Consider the following 19,865-nt stretch of genomic DNA (forward strand, 5'->3'; position numbering starts at 1 on the left):
ATACATGGACACATTAGACACCATTATAATAAGACAGAGAGTGGCCAAGAGAAGGAGGAGGGGCTGCTGGGATAGCATGTAAGATTGGTTGAAAAAAAAACTACAGGTGTGATGTGTGAGGGGGGAGAGAAGGGGGGGACATTAAGAGAGAAAAGAGGGTTTAAAAATGTGTCTGAAGTCTAAAGAGAGGGAGAGAGAGATGTGTGTGTGTGTGTGTGTGTGTGTGTATTGTGCAGGGTAAGCTCTTATTTGGCAGGTCACAGTCCAGTGGTTGTGTTGTGTGTTGACGAGCAACAGGGGTGTTTAAGAGGTCAGTGAGCACAAACACACGCCTACACTTACACCTCCACACACACATACGCACACAGAGATGCGGAGGTATTAAAAGGGTCAGTGCAAAACTCTCACCTCATCACCTCATCAGTCAGCAGTAACATGTGGAACAAAGCAGGGGAGCCCGTTTAATGAAAAGTGAGAAATTGTATCTCCTCAGTTTGTTCATATATGCAAGTACAACGACATATAAAGAGCACAAATGTTGGACTAGCAGCTAATCGGGTAGGCAACACGTTTCAAATAAGTAAGAGTTAATTACACATGATTAAATAAGCTGTAGCCAATGTGTAAGTACATTACATTCATTTGGCATTTTTTGTCCAAAGAGGTTTAAATCTGTTTGCATACAAATACACCAGAAGCATTTTTGGGTTCAGTATCTTGCTCACTTTTACATGTAAATATATATATATATATACTGTATATACTGTACATATTTAGTTGGCTACCTCCAAATGTATCTATCTATATCAGTAGCATAAGCATCCCACTTCTGTTTTGTATTAGACAGCTGTTTGGCTGAGACAGGTCAGCATAAAACTCATGATGTTGATGATGAAGAGTGTTAAGCTTGAAACACTCTGCATACCGATACATTTCTCATTTTTTTGCACTGAGTAGTTCTGCTCCTTTCTCCAACAAGTCCTCCAAATTAAACAACCAAAAAGGTTGTTTGACCATGTGCCCAGAATGACACATAGGAGCGTTTTCTAATCTGGTGTCCCTATCAGCACTAATCAGCAGGACAACATCATTTTCTGTAATTTCCAAGGCTGTTACAAATCACAGTTAAAAAATATGATATTTTATGATGTGACAACGCTGTGGTTGAGGATCTTTTAGGGAAAGATCATGGTTTGGATTAAAACTTTGTTAATGTTAGAGAAACATGTGGTGTGGGTTAAATTTACTACTTCCTTAAAGTTGGGCAAACTTGGACAAACCACCATCGTCATGGTTACAATAATAACCATGGGGTTAAGGTTAGGGGACTGTCCTGACTCGCAGTTGGAAATGTGCCACTTGTGTTGAGAAGCAGGAAACAAACAGCGATCTCCTGTGGCAAAGTCCACTGTCAGGATATACCATCCATCCATCCCTCCTCCTCTGAATGTGGAAATTTGTCGACATACAGTAAATAGATGTCATCTGATCTGCACCACTGCTCCGGGTCATAATTACTATGGTTGCTAGATGGCATCTGTCACTCAAACGTAACTATATGTTGTTTTTGGGCAACTGATATTGTGTCATTTTTCTTGAGAGAACATTCGCTTTTTCCTACATGCACAATTATACAGAAAAATGCACAAACACAAACATACACACACACACACACACACACACACACACAGTAAAAGGCAGCAGACAGATCATTTGCCCATCATGACAGTAGCGACCCTGAGAATCTCCTGTGGTTAATCTATATATAGTTGGTCATCAGCGTCAATACCATCACTCTAAATCATTGCACGCATTAACACACACACACTCACAGACACACACAATCACAGATTTGGCAGAGAGATGAGGATTGATGGGCCGTGTGTCAGGGTCAGACACAGGTGAGGGGACCGCTACCACTGTCCATCTATCTGTCTGCATTTTGGGAGAGTGAGAGAGAGCATGCTGTCAGTAGGAGCAATTACTTAAATGGGTTGTTATATAGGCCGCCTAAAAAATATTAAATTGATCTGCATTGATATAGGTTGAGCCAAAAGGTCATGATCTAATGGATATTTTATTTCCTTTTGAGTGAACATATTCTAACATTTTCTCCAGTTTTCCCCCCTTATTTGTATATCAAGAGTAGTTTATGTCTGAGATAAAAATCAGACGTTTGGCACTAGGGGGGTATGGAAATAAACATGCTCCCTAGTGCTGCAATCGAGAGTCAGTTTTTGTAGAATTCATCATTAGAATAAATAATTTGCAACAAAGAGGTCATCATTTAAATTGTTTTGTATGATTAAGGCAATTCCAGCAGTTCGTATTAATTTTGCGTTAAGTGTTTGTTTTACTGTAATTGTCATTAATTTCACTAAGGTCACATGCTCCTACCAAGGAACCAACCGTCATATGGGACAAACATACATATTTGCAGAAACACATACAGTTGTGACCTCTATTTCTTTTTGTAATATAACTTCAGCATCACAGACTTTCAGTACTCTTTTAGATTTAGATTTTCAAGTGTGTTTGCACAGAGAATAAAAGAACATACAACTACACAACAAACCGATATTGCTTTGTCACTTCAGTCTCCTCTTCTCTATATGGTTTTAAACTTCTGTAGCGTGTGTGTATGTGTGTGTGTTTAGGGCATTGGGAGACTGTGTACGTGTGCTGAGATGATCACAGTTCTTATTGTTGTTGGTATCTGGGGAGACAAGAGGCTTTGTGTTAGCCATGGTGTATGCAATGCCACTGTGTGTATATCTATATAGGTGTGTGTGTGTGTGTGTGAGAAGAGAGAGAGAGAGAGAGATGAAGAGAAAGAACAAGCTGATCCTGTGGTTATAGACTGTTGGACTTGGTTGTACAGTAAATCCCTGTCTTTGTAAACAGATCAATAAACTCTCCGCTGTAGGTGTGTTTCTGTATGTCTGTGTGTATGTGTGTGTGTGTGTGTGTGTGTGTGTGTGTGTGTGTGCACGCACGTTCATACTAAAGCTCAGTCTTTGCTCTCTGCTATAAGGAAGTGGCAGATTGTTGGAGTAGCAGGATAAAACAAACAGACTGATCAAAGTTGTAAAGTAAAATGCAGCACTTGTATTTCCACGTTGCAACTAACAGATAATGACTTTTTTTTTTTAAAGTTCTTTCTCCACTTCCTCTGCCTCTGCACAGACGTCAGATTATTCAGCCATGGCCTCGCTAGCTGGTGGACTGGACGAGATGAAGAACAGTTTGGCCAATCCTGGTTCAGGGGCAGAGTTAGGAGCCAGTGTTTCTGGTCCACAGTCCTACTCACTAGTTCCAGGTAAGAAAGATATTCATCTAATAACTGCACTCCTGCTCTGATGTACACTGTTGGGCTCCTGATTGAAAACTAAATAATTTCAAATCAACAAAAAGACATTTTATGCTTTTTATGCATTTTTGAATATATTCTAGATGCTAGATTCAACATTATGTCATCAAATAACATCTTATATTGAGGTGTACATACACTACAACAAATCTAAATATGATTAAACAGATACAGTGTGCATTTTGAGTCTTTTTTCAACTTTAAACTGCAATAGATAGTCAGTGATGTCAGTTTTACACCAAGGGCAGTTACATTTGGCCTACTGTATGGTTCACAATCCAAAGTCAAAGTTCCATCATTTTAGTAATTTCCCATAAAATCCTACAATTAATAATTAATTTTGTGTATTACCAAGAATGTGGGCAACCAGTCATGAAGAGATGAAGGGTCACATGAACTCAAAACTGTTTTTTCTATCACTGACAAGGACTGATATAACAAATTTTGATAGCATTTATTTATTGATGTAGTTGTTTAACAGGGACCATACAGATGTAACATTGTTACATAAGGGGAATCAATAGGGTGTCTACCTGAAGCTAATTCACAAGCCCCGTCTCTGGTTAGATTTTTTTAAAGTTTAGGTTAAAACATCTAAACATATAAATGTATAAAACAGTCAAAGTAAGAACAACAGAACAGATAAAAACAGACTGTGTACATATATGCATGTGTGTATGTGTGTATGTGTTGTACATGACTGTGTATACACTGATATACAGGTGTGATTATGTATAAAGTAGCATAAATGTGACAAGTGAATCCAATCAGAACTATTTATCTGTGTCATCACAGTAAATATTTATGCCCGAATAAATAAAATACACTACATTTTTGCAACCAACCTATAAATCAAGCGTAGTGTACAGGTCTGGCCTTAGTATTAAAAATACAGTAATTCATATAACACAGTAAGCTAAATGCCTTGTAAGGTCTACCGGAGCTGGGATGGAGGCTATGTGGATTCAAAGTGATTTAACCTGTTTAAAGAGCTCAGTGCTTCAGATCTCAGGAGATGCAGGCAGCCCAGAGGAAAGGAGGGAAAGAAAGGTGGACAGATAGAGGAATAGTGAAAGCCCTGTCTCTTCCTCTGTCTCCATTTAGGGGAAGCTGGGAGAGGCCGAGGTTAATTAAGAGTAGACCAGGGAGCACTTGGACAAGGCTTCAGCGTTCCCATCTGTAATGAGGGGAATCATAGAGCTGGGAATTTGGGATATCAGGGAATGGGCTCTTTTTTTTGCCCTCTGAAACCACAGAGGAATATTACCTGCAGAAGCCGAGAGAGAGAGAGAGAGAGAGAGAGAGAGAGAGAGAGAGAGAGAGAGAGAGAGAGAGAGAGAGAGAGAAAGAAAGAGACAGAGAGAGAAAAAGAGAGAGAGATAAAATTTCCATTTCTGCTTATGCATGCAAACACACACATTCATATTCACACACACACACACACACACACACACACACACACCCTCTGAATATTATGCATGCATTTCCTTTTGCCTGTCTTTTCCCTCAGAATAGAGCTCCCTCTAGGGGATCAGACGTCCGTGTATTTGACGCAGTGTTATTGCATCCTTGAAGTGTTGATACTCTGGACACACGCTGTAGAGCAACATTTACACACTCAATCTTCTTCTCTTAGGCCTTTCCAAATCTGTAGGGTCTTTTCGTTTTCCCCTGAACTTCACCCATGTCTACTCGAGTGCAAACACACACGGGAACATACTGTACACCCTCTATTCCCTTCAGGTTTGACATGTGTTCCTCTGATGGCTGTTTGATATGGAAGAGTTAGATTGGGAGCCAGTAAGGTGGAAACAGAGGCAGAGTGTGTGTTCATCTGTAGCTGCAACTGAGCGCGGAGGAGACTTGTACTTGTTCGTTGACCTCTACGGCAAAGCTGTGGAGAACAGATACATCAATACTGCTGGCATACATATGCACAAATACACTGTGTGCACAGACACAGAAACACACACACACTCAACACGCACACACACACACACACACACACACACATACACACACCTCAGAGGATCTGGCCCTGTCTGCCCCCTCTAAGTTGGGCTGTAGAGAGTCCATCTCTCCTCTCTTCCACCCCTCTCCTCCCACTCCTCCTTGCCCTGTGCACTGACCCTGAGCGGATGAGTAGCCCGTCTGCACTAATGCCTCGCTGTCGCGTCAAACACCGAGAAAAACTTTACTACACCGAGACAGCAGAGAGGAGGCGGAGAGGGACAGAGGAGGCTGTAGTAGAGAGGGGATCTGTGAGAGAAAAACAGAAGTAGGGAGGAGGGAAGCAAATATTAAGTGAAGAGGGCGGAAATATGAAAGGATGAGATGTCAAAGCTGGGATATATTTGTAGCCACACATGTTGTGGTTTTTTGGTGGGGAGGGGTTTACTTCCCTCATGTCCTTCTCTATGTTCTTGTTTCCATTGATTTCATGCCTATTCTCCAGTACAGCCTGACCAGTAGTGGATTTTCTGAGGCTGATAACAATATTTGAGAATTTAAAAAAAAAGTAAAACAACATATCGGCTGGTATTCATTTTTTCTACATAAACACATGACAAACATTTCATTTATTATTATTTTATTTCATTTAATAAGGACTTCTTAAATCGGTTTTATTAAAGAACTGTGATCAAGACATGTACTAAGCAGGACATTTTACAGTTGAAAAATAAACTTGTCAGTCCTATTTGGTGGACAAATTATGTAATCATGACTCTATTTCTAAACTAATTGGCATTTCTATACTGCAAATTCTTGTGTAGCTGTCATCTAAGATATACACTGATTTAAATTTATATCTGCACTGAGCAAATATTGGTTGATATATCAGTCTAGCTCTTTTCTCCAGTGGTGGAAAGTAACTAAATACATTTACTCAATTACTGTCCTTAAGCACATCTTTGAACAAAACCAAAGTATATTCAGTTTATCCTACTTTATGCGATTACTTGACAGATTTAATTACTAGTTACATTTCAGATTAAGATTTTACACACAAAAAATATGGTCAACTAATAAAATGGGATGCAATATTATAGATTCAACTACACAGCAGTTTATAAAGTAGCTAAAATGAGCTCCACCTTGATCAACTTTGAAATGCTGCTTATATGCATGAATACTTTTATGTTTAAAACTTAAGCAAATGCATAATACCTAATGTATTACTTAATAAAAATTTTGAAGGTAGAACTAGTACTTGTAATGGAGTATTTTGACATTGTGGTATCTCTACTTTGACTTAAGTAAAACACAATGTTTCTTCCACTACTACTGTTGTCCTCCTCTTCCTCCACTAACACCTCCTTTCTTTCTCTCTTTGTTTTTCCTGTTGTCTCCATTTTGTTTCACACCATCTTTCCTTCCTCCTTTATGTTCTCTATTTCATTCTCCTCCTCCTCCTCCCAGTTAGTTAGCGGTGGTTAAGTGGAGGGGAAGTGAATGGGATTGATGGTGTTAGCATCTGAGCTGTTTATGATGATGATAAATGTGTGTGTGCAGGGGGGGCAGGAGGAGGAGGGCGTCGATGCATGTGTGCGCGGTTGAGTGTCTGTGTGTGTATATGATGATGATGAATGGAGGGCTCTCTCTCCGCGCACTCCCAGTGTCTACTGCGTGCAAACATAGAGAAATGATTTGGGCCGACACACTGTCATGTAGTCTAATGCAGTTATATATCCTATCTGCCGGACAGAGGAAGGAGGAGGGGGGAGATGGTGGTATAACGAGAGGAGGGTGAGTCAATAAATTAATAGATGTCAGCAGATGGAAAACAAGGAGGAAAGAAACAAAAGAAAGAGGGACGTCCTGAATGGGCTCTGGCATGCATTTTTCAATAAAGACCCTGCATGATGTGTAGAATTTAAACATAAGTAATCACAAAAAAAAAAAAAAAGTCATTAGTATAATTACTTTCAGGGGTGAAAAGTAACTAATAACAACCTTTCTCACAGCATGAACAGGTACAACATAAACAATGGCAGCAGTCTATTCAGATGTTTAAGGATAGGTTCACATTTTTTCATTTTTTATGTCTTAAAACAACAGTGCCCATATGAACATTAAAAGGGGTTTCGCTCGCTGTAATCATTCCTCTTGCTAATACCGATATTAGAATATCCTATGCTAATGTGCTTACAGTGTGGGCCTAAGTGATGGGGAACAAAATCCACAAGTCTCATTTTGAGCAAAAAATTATTTAAAAGTTTATCTGAAGCTAATATGAGGCTTCAGCCGTCTGACTTAGTCAAATAAAGTGAATATATTCCACAGTTACAGTCTTTAGTTTAAAATTCCCTCTTTGTGTCTTGACGGACAGTGTTTTCCTATTCAGTTGCAGTGGAAGTAGCTATAGTAAAAAAATGAGGGAATTTGGCACTAAATAGACAAACTTTGGAAGATAATCCACTTAATCTAGTAGACTAATTCAGACTGCTGAAGCTTTATATGTCCTTCTCATAAACTTTTAAATACATTTTTGCATTAAAGGAGGGCTGTGGATTTTGTCCTCCATCTTTTACATTGAAAGTACATTATGAAGAGATCTCTTAATGGCCGGTATGAGCAACAAGAAAAGCATGTTTATTTGGGCATCTGAATGTTATTTTAAGACAGACTTGAAAATTTCTGAATCTATCCTTTAAAGTTTGGGGACTCTTCAATTGAATGGAGTTAATGTTATTAGTTACACCTGTTCATTTCCTGTTATGATGTCTGCTGTGAAAAAGGCCTATTGAGAAGCTTTTTTTATTTTCTAAAATCAGCACAATTAAGAAGATATTACATTTAAGTTAGTTTTGAACCCCTTTTTCTTGAAAAGTCAATCTCTGAGAAAGATTTTTATTTTAAAAAAATAAGAGATGACCATTTTTAACACATCTTTGGACAGTAACTCATTTATGGTCTCTGTGGTCAGTATAACATATAATTAGACAATAATATACTGATGTTAAAACCTAACCCACTATATAATGTCTTTAGTGTTAATTTACTTAATTTACTGTCATTTACTTTATGTTGCGATTCTGTGAAGTAAAATTTGAAAAAAATAAGGTTCAGAATAAAGATAATTAAATTAAAGATAAATAAAGAGAATTCAGATGACAGAAACCAAAGTCACCTTAATCACATTATGAGAAACACCAATTAATTTAGAGCTGGAATTAATTGATTAGTCAACAGCCAGAAAAACAACAGCAACAATCTTCATAATCGACAAACTGTCTAAGTATATTTAAAGCAAATATGAAAAAAAAAAATCACTGATTCCAGCTTCTTAAATTGGATTTTAAAAAAAAAATGTCTGGTTTTCTTTAACTTTTCTGTGACAGTAAAGTGAATCAAGAGTCAGTTAATGAATCAGTTAATGAAAATAACTGTAATTTGTTCTGGTCAGGTGATAAAAATATGTAACATGGGACAATTAAAGAACATGAAATATAGAACAATAACACTTTAAAAGACACTGTGCAAACATTATGCAGGACTAACACTCAGAACAGAAATAGTTCAGAGTTAGGAGGAATAAATATGATGGTGATGATGGTGAAGACAGTTTTGGGGTTATCTGTTAATCATATCGATAGCTATTAAGTATTGATGATAGCATGTATGTGTCTTTGTGTTTGATTACAGGTCGAGACCTCGCCAGCACCACTCTGCCAGGCTACCCTCCCCATGTTCCTCCCACTGGACAGGGCAGCTACTCCACCCCCTCCCTCACTGGCATGGTACCTGGTGAGTGCGCACACACACAAATACACACACACACACACACACACACACACACACACACACACACACACATGCACGCACAAGTGCCACACATCAACTCAAACAGTTTCAACTTTTCACAGAACCAGAAACTCCATTGTACTTTCTTTCCTTTACAGTAATTCATCATCTCTCGTCAAACAAACATCTCAGCAGATCTATAACACACATATCAGTTTTAAGTCCCACTGGATGTGTGTGTGTGTCTTCAGGGGCTGCACTTAGCTTCGCCACTTCCTCTTTCTTGTCTGTCTATGCTACGGCTGACAGTGCTCCCAGGGGGGTGACGTGTGTGTATCTATATGTATGTGTGTGTGTTTGTGTTGTGTGTTTCTCTATGTGTGTGTGTATCATTAGAAACCAGCCACAGTAGCACAGCTGTCCCTCCTCAACATTAGTAATTTGTTTTTAATGAGAATCACCAGTGACCCACGACTAATTCATTCATTCCCTTCCACTCTGCCTTCTACGCCGCTTTTGTGTTTCAATTCTGGACCGCCACTCTTGTTCTCTCTACTTTCTCCCTCTCTCTCGCTCGCTCTCTCACACTTGCAGCGGTGGTCAGTGTGAAGCGCGTGCTGCAGAGAAATAAAGCGAGAAACACGAGAGCAACAACGGCAGTGAAACAAAGTCAAAACAATGTTGTTTACAAGTTCTTGCCTCTGTGTATTCCCAATCATTCAGTCTGTGACACACACACACTCTCAGCGGACATGTAGGAACAGCACGTCTAAAGATGGGTAACCCTGTCGCCCTGTCCCCCTGCGCTTACCCTGTCCTGTCCTCAGGTTTGACAGCATATTTGTGTGTGTGTGTGTGTGTGTGTGTGTTTCAGTTGGTGTATGTTTATGCGTGTGCTGGCATGTGATTGTTTGTGTGCATGTGTGTGTGTTTGTTTTTGACAGTGTGTGTGTGTGTGTGCGTGACCTTGACACTGAGCTACACAAGGGAGACCCCTGAGCCTCCTCTCCCCCTCCTCTTCCCTCCCCTCGTCTCCTAAACAACCTGACACGTTGCCGTCACTACGGTGATGACAAGGGGAGGATGTTCGCACCCAGGGATGCCATGGAGACCACATCCCGACCCCACCTGACAGACGCAGTTAAACATACACATGCACAGGCACACACACACACACACAAATGCACAAAGGGTAGTGAAAGAAAGAAAACTTGGTTTGTACATCCAAACAAACACAAACAGCCTCGACATCTAAATTCTACTCAGTGAATATTGTAAGCTGCCTGAATCCACGAGCCGACTGGAATGAGTGGAGGAGATAATCTCCCAACTTTGCTTCTCTGGCTTCGCCATGTTTTATCTCAGCACTTCTCAGGCAAATTATCCTCCTTTTTGTCCGCTCTGTCTAATATCATACCTTCATTAAGCAAGCAACTCTCTTCTGCTGTTCTTCTTCTCTCTCTCTGTCTCTCTCTCTCTGCAGCAGGGGGGCTGACACTCAGAGGGGGTGTAGGAGAGCAGTGAGGCAGAACCGACAGAACGAGAGGGAGAGAGGAGGAGAAGGGGGGGTGAGGAGGGAGGGGGGCATCAGGGTCTGTGACTGTCAGCTATGGGAGAGGGATCCCCTGGGAGGAGTGAAGGTTCAGGAGAAAAGAAAGAAAGAGCAAAAGAGTGAAAAAAAGAGGAGAGAGCAAGTCAACAGAGGGATGGGGGAAAAAAGAGGAGAAGAAATGGGGAAGAATGTTGTTTTGATGTGAAGGGTGACGGGCGGGCTGTAGTCAGGCAGGCTGGAGGACGAGAGAGAAAAATAAAGAAGGAAGAGGTGAAGGGAGGAGTGGGAGGGGAAGACAAGAGAAAGAGTAGACCCCAGACAGTAAGTAGTAAATGAGGGAGAAAAGCTACACTATCATCCACTGTATGGCAGGACCTCTCTGGTCTCACTGAGCTCTCCACTTCAGTCACTCTCAACTAGTCTGCAAACTGTTCTGCAAAAAAGATAAAGCTGGTTAAAGTTTTACTGCTAGCAAAAGAAATCACAACAAGATCACCAAAATATATATATAACAAAATATGTTTGTTGTTGCCTTTAAAATCTATTGGCTGATGTGCAGAGATTCCCTTATCTGTATTCCAGTCACTTTCCTGGTTTAAAGAACCTGAAGCCTTTATCCTGGTTTTGAGAAAACTGAATATGCTTGCTGGAGCGCCCCAATATTTCTGATCGCTGAAAAAATTAAACTAAACTATAGTGATAAATGATGTAATGAGGGTCATGCTTAAAGTGCATGAGTGATAAATGCAAAAGAGTTCATGCAACCTGAAACCAAAGAGGGTTTTTCACAACTGCTGACACAACTCAGTTGATACACAAATGACAGATTGGCTGGATGTAGGAATCAAAGACAACACTAACGATGAAAATCCCGGATACTGTTTGAGTCATGTATACAGGGACATGACACCCTTGTTTTTTGTTCCATGTAAAAATCACATTCAAAACGAGATACACATGCTCTCTATTCCCCACAGTTTTACACCTATTGTAGCCTTCATCTGTGCACCAATACAGTGCCTCTCCCTACAGCTTGGTTGCTCTGAGTAAATAAATTGAAGATGATAGGGCTCCATTAAATGTTAAGTGGAACAAAATGAACCAAAAACGTTCAGTGTGCGTTATTTCCAAGGAAAAGGGAATAAAAAGAATAAAACCAGACAGGATAATCCTCTCTATTCTTTGCTGCTTCTAAACACGATCTGTTTTCTGTTTTTCTTTCAGGGGGAGATTTCTCCGGAAGCCCATATTCCCATCCTCAGTATTCCACGTACAACGAGTCGTGGAGATTTCCTAACCCCAGTTTATTAGGTAGGTGTATACGATATCTCTGCAGTGGATTACCAAACCTGGATCAATAATTGTATCAATGAATTTCATTTCATTCTATCTCACATCCCAGTTCCCGCCACTCTAATACTCTCTTGTAATACACTGTGTCTTTCATGCTCCACTGTTCATTTTTTCATTACATCACATTTAAGTATATATTGTACAATACAGTACAATACTACAATATTTCATAGACATACTCATGGTTTTATGTAAAGTTTTTTTTTTTTAAAGACTGGCAATTTGGGGTGTGAATGGATTAGATGAAAATGGACGGCAGAGAGTGAGAGGAAGGAACAGATTAGAGGGCATTTATCTGCATCTCATCAGTGTTGCATTCTGGGATTTGTTGGATTTGAGTATTTATAGTTACAGTGGAGGAAACTGACTCTTACCACATATTTTTCATTTTTCATGCAACCACCTTCACATTAATCATTATGGCTTGACATATTTACTAAATGTAGTCAAATATTTTTGATTTTTTTTGTCAAATGGTGGCCTGAGTTACTGATTGGTTGTGACAAGTGAGTGATAGGTAGTTTATCATTTATTGTGTATTTGGTGTAGTAATGTATAAACTATTCAATGTCTTCTTTTTGTACATTCTTAATTTTTATACTTACATTTTAATCCTTTGGTCAAATTTGAATTTGATATTGTAAATTAGAGATCTCTGAGTCATCTGTTGGCTTGCAAGATAAGCAGCTGAGATAAGAGGTCTCAAAAACTAGCACCAACATACTGTAGGTTCTGCCATTTTGTCCAGCAGGTCACTGCTCATTCGGTACCAAGCTGCCACCAGCAGTGACACGTTGGACAATGAGCAACAAGCACCATTAACTTATAGCGTATAAGCTATTTCACTTTGAGAGGTAATGTGACATAACATCAGGCTCCAAAACATCTTCTCAGACACCCTTAGGTGAGGTCTGAGAGCAGAATCAAGGATAAGAATTTAAAAATATATATTTCTAGTTGTGGATTAAAAAAATAATAATTTTCCACCAGCTGATTGGAAGATCCCTGATTAAAGGACTCATACTCTCAATTAAAGCAGTCTGTTCATATTCAATATTTTCCTTATTGTTATGACTTGATCATAATATGATATAGCTTATTCCTTTGTGCAATAGACCACAATAGAAAAAAAACAGTAACCAGCTGTTTCAGGAAACTTAGCCTTTAAATATATATATACATATTCATGAGTTGTTTTTAAAAGATTTAAATCTTCAGTTGGAACAAATGTGGTTGAGCTACTGACAGAATTGGGAAGGGAGAAAGTATTGAGAGACAGACTAACGCATTTTTTTAGTTTTGGTCTTTTTCATGGTGTTTGTTGACAATAAGAAAAATATAGAATATTGCCAGTTTTACCCTTTAATATCCATGAATCAGTACTACTACAACCCTGAGCCAAAAACAGTCAGTGTCAAAGTCATTGTCTGGGGAGCCATTTCGGGGGTCACGTTTAAAGGTGAAACGGTCAAGGGGTGACGGTGTAAAGGTCAATAGGTGAGAAAGGGTCAGGCTGTGCTGACCTGTAGTGCGCCCCCCCCCCCTCCCCACCCTTCTACCCGCACCCATTCCTCTCATCACCTTTCCTCTTCCTCCTTAATTCCCTCCATCCCTGTGTCCCCAGTGTTTCAGCAGGATTATGGGTCTCTCCTGGGGACGGAAATCGGCTGCTCCTCCAGTCTCTTCACCAGCCAGGCAGGACAGATGCAAGGTAGGTGGAGAGAGAAAGAGAGAGAGAGAGAAAGCAAATGAAAGAATAGAGACAAGTGAAGAGTGTGTGTGATGATCCAGGCGTATGTACAGAAGGAGGTGAAATCATGAGGAAAGATGATAGCAGAGCATTGAAAGAAGGGGAAACAAAAAAGAGACTGTAAGGTATCTTTAGTATGATAATAAGAGGATAAGATGAACATTAGGTCACCATGGAAGGTTTAAGATTGATGGCAAAGGAAAGAAGAGGCTGTGATGCAGAAGAAAAGAGGGAAAGGATAAGAGTAAAGGTGACAAATGAAAGAAAGGTGTGTTTTGAAAAAAGAGGCAAAAGGGGAAAGAGGGCGTCTGAAGTCTTGAGTAAGACTAAATAGTTTGTCAGGCCAGCTTAATGCCTCACTTCCCCAAAGAGCCTCCTGAGATTACCTGGACTGTGGACAGACATAACCTGTCAACACACAGCTGGGCTGATTGATGGAAGTGACAGAGACAGGTGTGTGTGCGTGTGTGTGTGTGTGTGTGTGTGTGTGTGTGTGTGTATGTGTGGGGGCAGTTTTTTTAGTGTGTGTATTAAGGTGTGTGAGTGTGGGTTTCTGTGTGTCTGTGGGGTTACAGTATTGAATTGACCTCTTCCCTGAGGAGAGAATAGACTCAAGGGATCAGTAGTAGTAGAGCTGTACTCAGTGTGTCAGCTTAGACTGTCACTTAGATGGTGTGTATGAGTGTGTGTGTGTGTGTGTCAAAGAGAGAGAGAGAGACAGAGAGAGAGAGAGAGAGAGAGAGAGAGAGAGAGAGAGAGAGAGAGAGAGAGAGAGAGAGAGAGAGAGAGAGTAAGAAGGAAGTAGATGAAAGAAAAGGGTGTCAAGAAGTAGACAAAGTCCATTTTATTGGTTGTACATGAAAGGGAGACTAATTTTTTTCTGTCATTAGCTTCATCAGCTCATGTCATCTCACCCATGCCTTTCACTACTCACATTCAAAGTAAAATATAATCTTAAGAGAAAATTGAAGCTGCTCATTTTACATTTATACTTCATTTCAGTAACCCCAAGTGGTTAAAGGATAATTCCAGATTATTACAATTTATTTTTGTCATTTTTGACCATCATTCCTCTCTGTAATAAAACTTGAACTCACCAAGTTAATTGCCGAGATCTGTGAATGCAGCGACACTGCTGAAACTAAGTTACCAGATTTATTTCAAAGAGAAACGTCTCGCTGTTTTTATCATCTTCTTTTAAAACTACTTTTTATCAGTTAGCCTATGAATATTTTTTCTGTCTTTTATGCTTGACATCTTATTATGTTTTATACGCTGCTCTTTTTTAGATCTATCTAATGTTTATGTAAAGCATTTCCTAACATTGGTTTTGAAAAGTTCTATACAAATAAACTAAGCCTGTGTGCTCATTTTTGTTTTGAACTACAAATAAAATGGTTTACAATAAAACTAGTAAATCTGTATTTTTATATGAACATTATAGCATTATAGCTTAGCATTTTTTAACTCATTGTTTTGGTTTTCTGGCCCACAAGTTTACGTTTTTGGTTGACTTTTGTTGCTCCGTATCTGCTGGATTTGTAGGCACTTGTTTGCCAACACGTTCACCTTATCAACTATTTAAGATGATGCTATGTGGGTGTTGTGTTTACAGCTTTTTGTACTGTCTCCAAGTGGCCAAAAAGAATAATGCAGGTTTAAATAGTCTGGTTAAATTGTTGGCTTTGTTGTAGCAACATGTCCCAGTACTTCACATCATAACCAATAGAAATGAGACCAAAACAAACAAACAAACAAACAAGACCCAAGATGTAACAAACTGTAATAAATCCATGAATATTTTCATCACATTAAAAACAATTGAATGGAATATGTTTCTGTGTTTCATCCCAGGGTCACCGTACTACTACAGTGCGACATCACGGGGGGCGGGCCCTGCTGCCACTGCAACAGCCTCCGCCTACGACCGCCATTGACCCCTTCTGCTGAGAGAGGAGGACGATGCGGAGAAGAAGAAGATGAGGGAGGGAGGGAGGGAGGGAGGGACGGATAGCACCAGCACCGCTCAGTACAAGCCTGCCTACACACGGACGACAATGGGGAGAAGATTTCAAATTTTCCGACGTCAGTGAAGTTTGAATTTTCTTTGATTGACACTTAAGCCAACCAACGCACTGCTAGCCTGCAACACAGACATCTGTAGGGGTATTACATTACCGTGTGGACACAAGTGTTGCAGTGTCAATACCTGATAGATATAGGATTGATCAGAACATTTCATAAAATTTGAGCACTCTCATAATGCATAAAGACTTGGTATCCCTATCTTGTTTGAATCTTTGTTTTCAACCAATCATTTACCAATCCAAGAGGTCAGTAGAAAGTGTCTGGATTGTGATTTCCTGGGTCAAATGTTGTGTTTTAAGGTTTTTAATGAAATTATTTGAGCAGATTAGAGCAAAAATCACTTTTTCAGACAGTCTTTTTATGACCTGACATGAATCAATCAATTTTCTATGCCATGTTACGGTGAAGTAAAGACAATCCAATTCTCATAACTTTAAATGACCAAAATTGTTACCATAACATTGTCATTCTAGACTCTTTGCAGTAGATTCAACTCATTTCTTCTAATGCTTAAAGAATGGGATACCCTGATTTTTAATGGGAGTGTTCAGTTTCACAAATTCAAACACACGATAACAGCCAGATCCCACTGCGTTTGCAGTGCCCCAATAAGAAAAAACTGTATTTAACGTGGACACTTTCATTTGAAGTGTTGTGAACAACACTGACCGACAGACAGGCCTTTCAGCAAAGCACAGCCTAAAATCTGAGCCTCTACTGTAAAATGAACAGTGTACGTGTTCACAGACCAAAACGAGGGAGTGTTATTGTACAGGAAGGTGCTATCCTACCTCCCCAGCCAAGATTTAGTCCTGATCAAGAGCTATTTATAAATGGAGGAGACACAGAGTAATATATTAAGAAGCTTTTCTGCGCTGCACTCCGTGATGAGAGTGAATGCCTGTAATGATTTATAATATGTGTCACGCTGTTGTGCTAGATTAGTGATGATGATGATGATGATGATGATGATGATGATGATGATGACGATGCAGTGAAATATGAAATCTTAAAAACTTTCAATATGAAAAGAAGTCTTTGTTTATAAATGTAATCCGACTGCGATTTTCCTGTTTATAGTTTGTTGCCTGGTATCAGTTGACACAGGTGCCATTGAATAAGACGCCATTTTTATCCACTTCCTGAATATTCAAAAGAAGAACCAGGAAGTGGCGGCACCCTCTCTTTCTCTCTCTCTTGCTCTCTTTCTATTTCTCTCTTTAAACTCCCCAAAGATGGCCCCCCCCTAGTGGATCGGCTGACTAACTACAAAAGCACAAAGAGACTCAATCATCATTTAAAGGTGCCATTTTACTTTTTTTTTTAAACTTCCTTTCAGAACCATGAAGTACTTCTTCTTCTTCTTCTTCTTCCCATTTTTGAGTGCTTGTCCCTGTGCTGTTTGACATCCTGAAATTGTTTCTATAAAAGCATTGCTTTCGTGAAAAACAAGTGAAACTGTTTTCTGTTTTTGTTTGTCTCCTGCATCAGTTCTGCGCTGTGACAATGCATGACACCAGGGTCGAGGCCTTACCCATTCAGTGTGCAGACAGAGTAGGACAGATTTGCCCTTCAGCACTGATCGAAAATCAGTGTGTTATCCTGCTTAAATGTTGGAGCAGCCCACTATGTTGAACTGTGTTAATGGGCAGTATCTTCCTACACCTGTACGTATGTAGCTTCCTGTCTCACATCTATCCATACAAAAATTGTACAGTAATCAGTGAAAGAGAAGTCACAATGTCAATAGCAATTTCAATTATTCACATTTGAATTTAGATTTTAGTGATGAAGCTTTCTTTACGATAAAAAGACTAAGAGGTTTGTGGTGTTGTTTTAGCCATCGTCTGCGAGTGTTTACATATCTTTTGTTTGTTTGTTTTGGATATGTGTGGCTGACCGTAGCGCTTCATTGCTACTGTGTAGTTTTAATAGCTAACAGATTGGAGGCACCAAATCTGCAGCGTGAGACATAAAATATAGCTATATAAACATATACCTATGAACACTGAACAAAGCTGTTAGTTTGTCAAATCTTTGTTGTTTCTGGGTTTTGAAATAGTGAAAGAGTGGATCCTTTTACATTTGTAGACCTTAAAAGTTGTGCGTACACAACTCTAAAGAAGATTCTTATGACGGCTCTCTCGCTGTGCTGCCTGCGTGCACCGTGCCGGGAGCTGTCCCTTATTTCTGTCTTTCTCTCTAGATCTTTCTGAGGCATTATTGAACCTGAACCACACCAGCTGAAAACAAGGACAGTGCCTTTAGTTTTATATGTCACCTCTCCCCTGACTGACCACGTGTCACTAAAACAAGATTCAGCGTCCCTCCCTGCAACTCCCTAAACAAAACTCTGACCATGCTGATGCCAACATAAGGTGGTAGAATATGTGAAGACTTCCACAAATAAGTAGCAGAAAGTAATTTCACTATCAACATCAGTCAGTAATTTCTAAACTGTACCAACAGTAACATTGCAGCTCTGATAACGAGACCTTGCCTTGATCCAGGACTGTATACTAAGTATCACAATCTTATATGGATATCCACCATAACTTGGATGTTTTAGTCACAGATTGACTCATAAAGTTTGTGACTGGAAGAATGTTGAAAATATGAACTCACTGGCTGGTAGAAAATGCTCTTGGTGATCTACAAGCTTGGATAAAATGATGTCAGGCAGCTCTGAAGTTACAAAAAACATTTTTTTATCCTGGCTGAAAAAGGTCTCTTCTATTAAAGCTAAGACAAGCCATGTAAAATCAAAGATGGCGCAGGAGCACAAAATGTTGCGTTGCAGAACAACCCTCCAGTCTGTGAACAAGGATGGGTCCAACCTTGCACTGACTTTTATAGAAGAGACCTTTCTCTTTTAAACTAAATGTTCTTAGCCATGTTAGTCTGTCAGTCAGTCCACCAATTTGGTTCAGACTGAAATATCTCAACTATTTGACGGATTGCCATGAAACTTTGTACAGATATTCATGGTCCCCAGAAGATGAAGCCTTATAATGTTGGTGATCTACTGACACTTCCTGTCACATCATTAGCAAATTGACATTTTTGGCTTTTAGTGAAATGTTTTGACAACTACTGGATGGATTGCTGTGAAATTTGGTGCAGATATCCATGGTGCCCAAAGAATAAAGCCTAATGACTTTGGTGATCCCCTGACTTTTCCTCTGGTGCCACCAGCAGGTCAAAATCTTTACTTATTCAGGGAAATTCACACTCATATCTCATATTTCAACATCTACTTAATGGATTGGCACTAAATTTTGTACAGACATTCATGGTTCCTAGATGATGTATTCTATTCTAATGACTTTGGCGATCCTTTGACTTTCCCTCTTGCACCACAACAAGGTTGACATTTGTGGATTTTTGTGAAATGTTTCCATAACTATTGGATGTATTGCCATGACATTTGGCACACACAAATTAAACTAAGATGGTGAATATGGGAAACATACCTGATTAACATCAACATGTTAGAATCGTCATTGTGAGCATGTTAGCATGCTGACGTTAGCTTTAAGCTCAAAGTGCGGCCCCAAAGAGCCGTTAGTTTGGCTGTAGACTCTTAGTCATTTACTTTACGTCATTTTTCAAAGTCACTAGGAAGATTTCCTACCATCCAGCGAGTTTATATTTTTAACATTCTTCCTGTAATACAGAAATGTTTTTACAGGAGGTGACTGAAATGTGCAGGTTTCGGGGGATACCCATAATATTCGTAGCACATAGTATACATACAGATCAGGGCTAAACAGGACCCACTGGCTTGACAAGGAGTGAGCACTGACAAAAAGGCACAAAATACACAAAAAAGCCAAGTAAGCGACAGACATATTACAAGTCTGTTCATTAATATTGCTTTTTTATCCAACCAGAGCGTCTTATAACTGAATTACACACTTTTTTTCCATGCACACACTCTACTGTAAACATGAAGAAATATTGATTGAAAGCCTTTCTCCTTGTGGAGGTGAATCCAGTCGTGCCTC

General features: G+C 39.6%; 1 protein-coding gene across 2 annotated transcripts in view; it reads left to right on the plus strand.

Moving 5' to 3' along the window:
- Positions 1-15,748, plus strand: part of pax5 (paired box 5) — a 54,046-nt gene extending 38,298 nt beyond the window's left edge. For both annotated transcript variants that reach the window (XM_042423543.1, XM_042423552.1), the window contains exons 7-11: positions 3,187-3,319; positions 9,017-9,118; positions 11,892-11,978; positions 13,645-13,731; positions 15,625-15,748. In XM_042423543.1, coding sequence (XP_042279477.1) covers positions 3,187-3,319; positions 9,017-9,118; positions 11,892-11,978; positions 13,645-13,731; positions 15,625-15,707 — 492 coding nt within the window. In that variant the 3' untranslated portion in view covers positions 15,708-15,748. The remainder of the gene's footprint in view (positions 1-3,186; positions 3,320-9,016; positions 9,119-11,891; positions 11,979-13,644; positions 13,732-15,624) is intronic.
- Positions 15,749-19,865: the final 4,117 nt, after the last annotated feature.

Source organism: Thunnus maccoyii, chromosome 2 (genome assembly GCF_910596095.1).
Source record: "Thunnus maccoyii chromosome 2, fThuMac1.1, whole genome shotgun sequence".
Classification (NCBI taxonomy): domain Eukaryota; kingdom Metazoa; phylum Chordata; class Actinopteri; order Scombriformes; family Scombridae; genus Thunnus; species Thunnus maccoyii.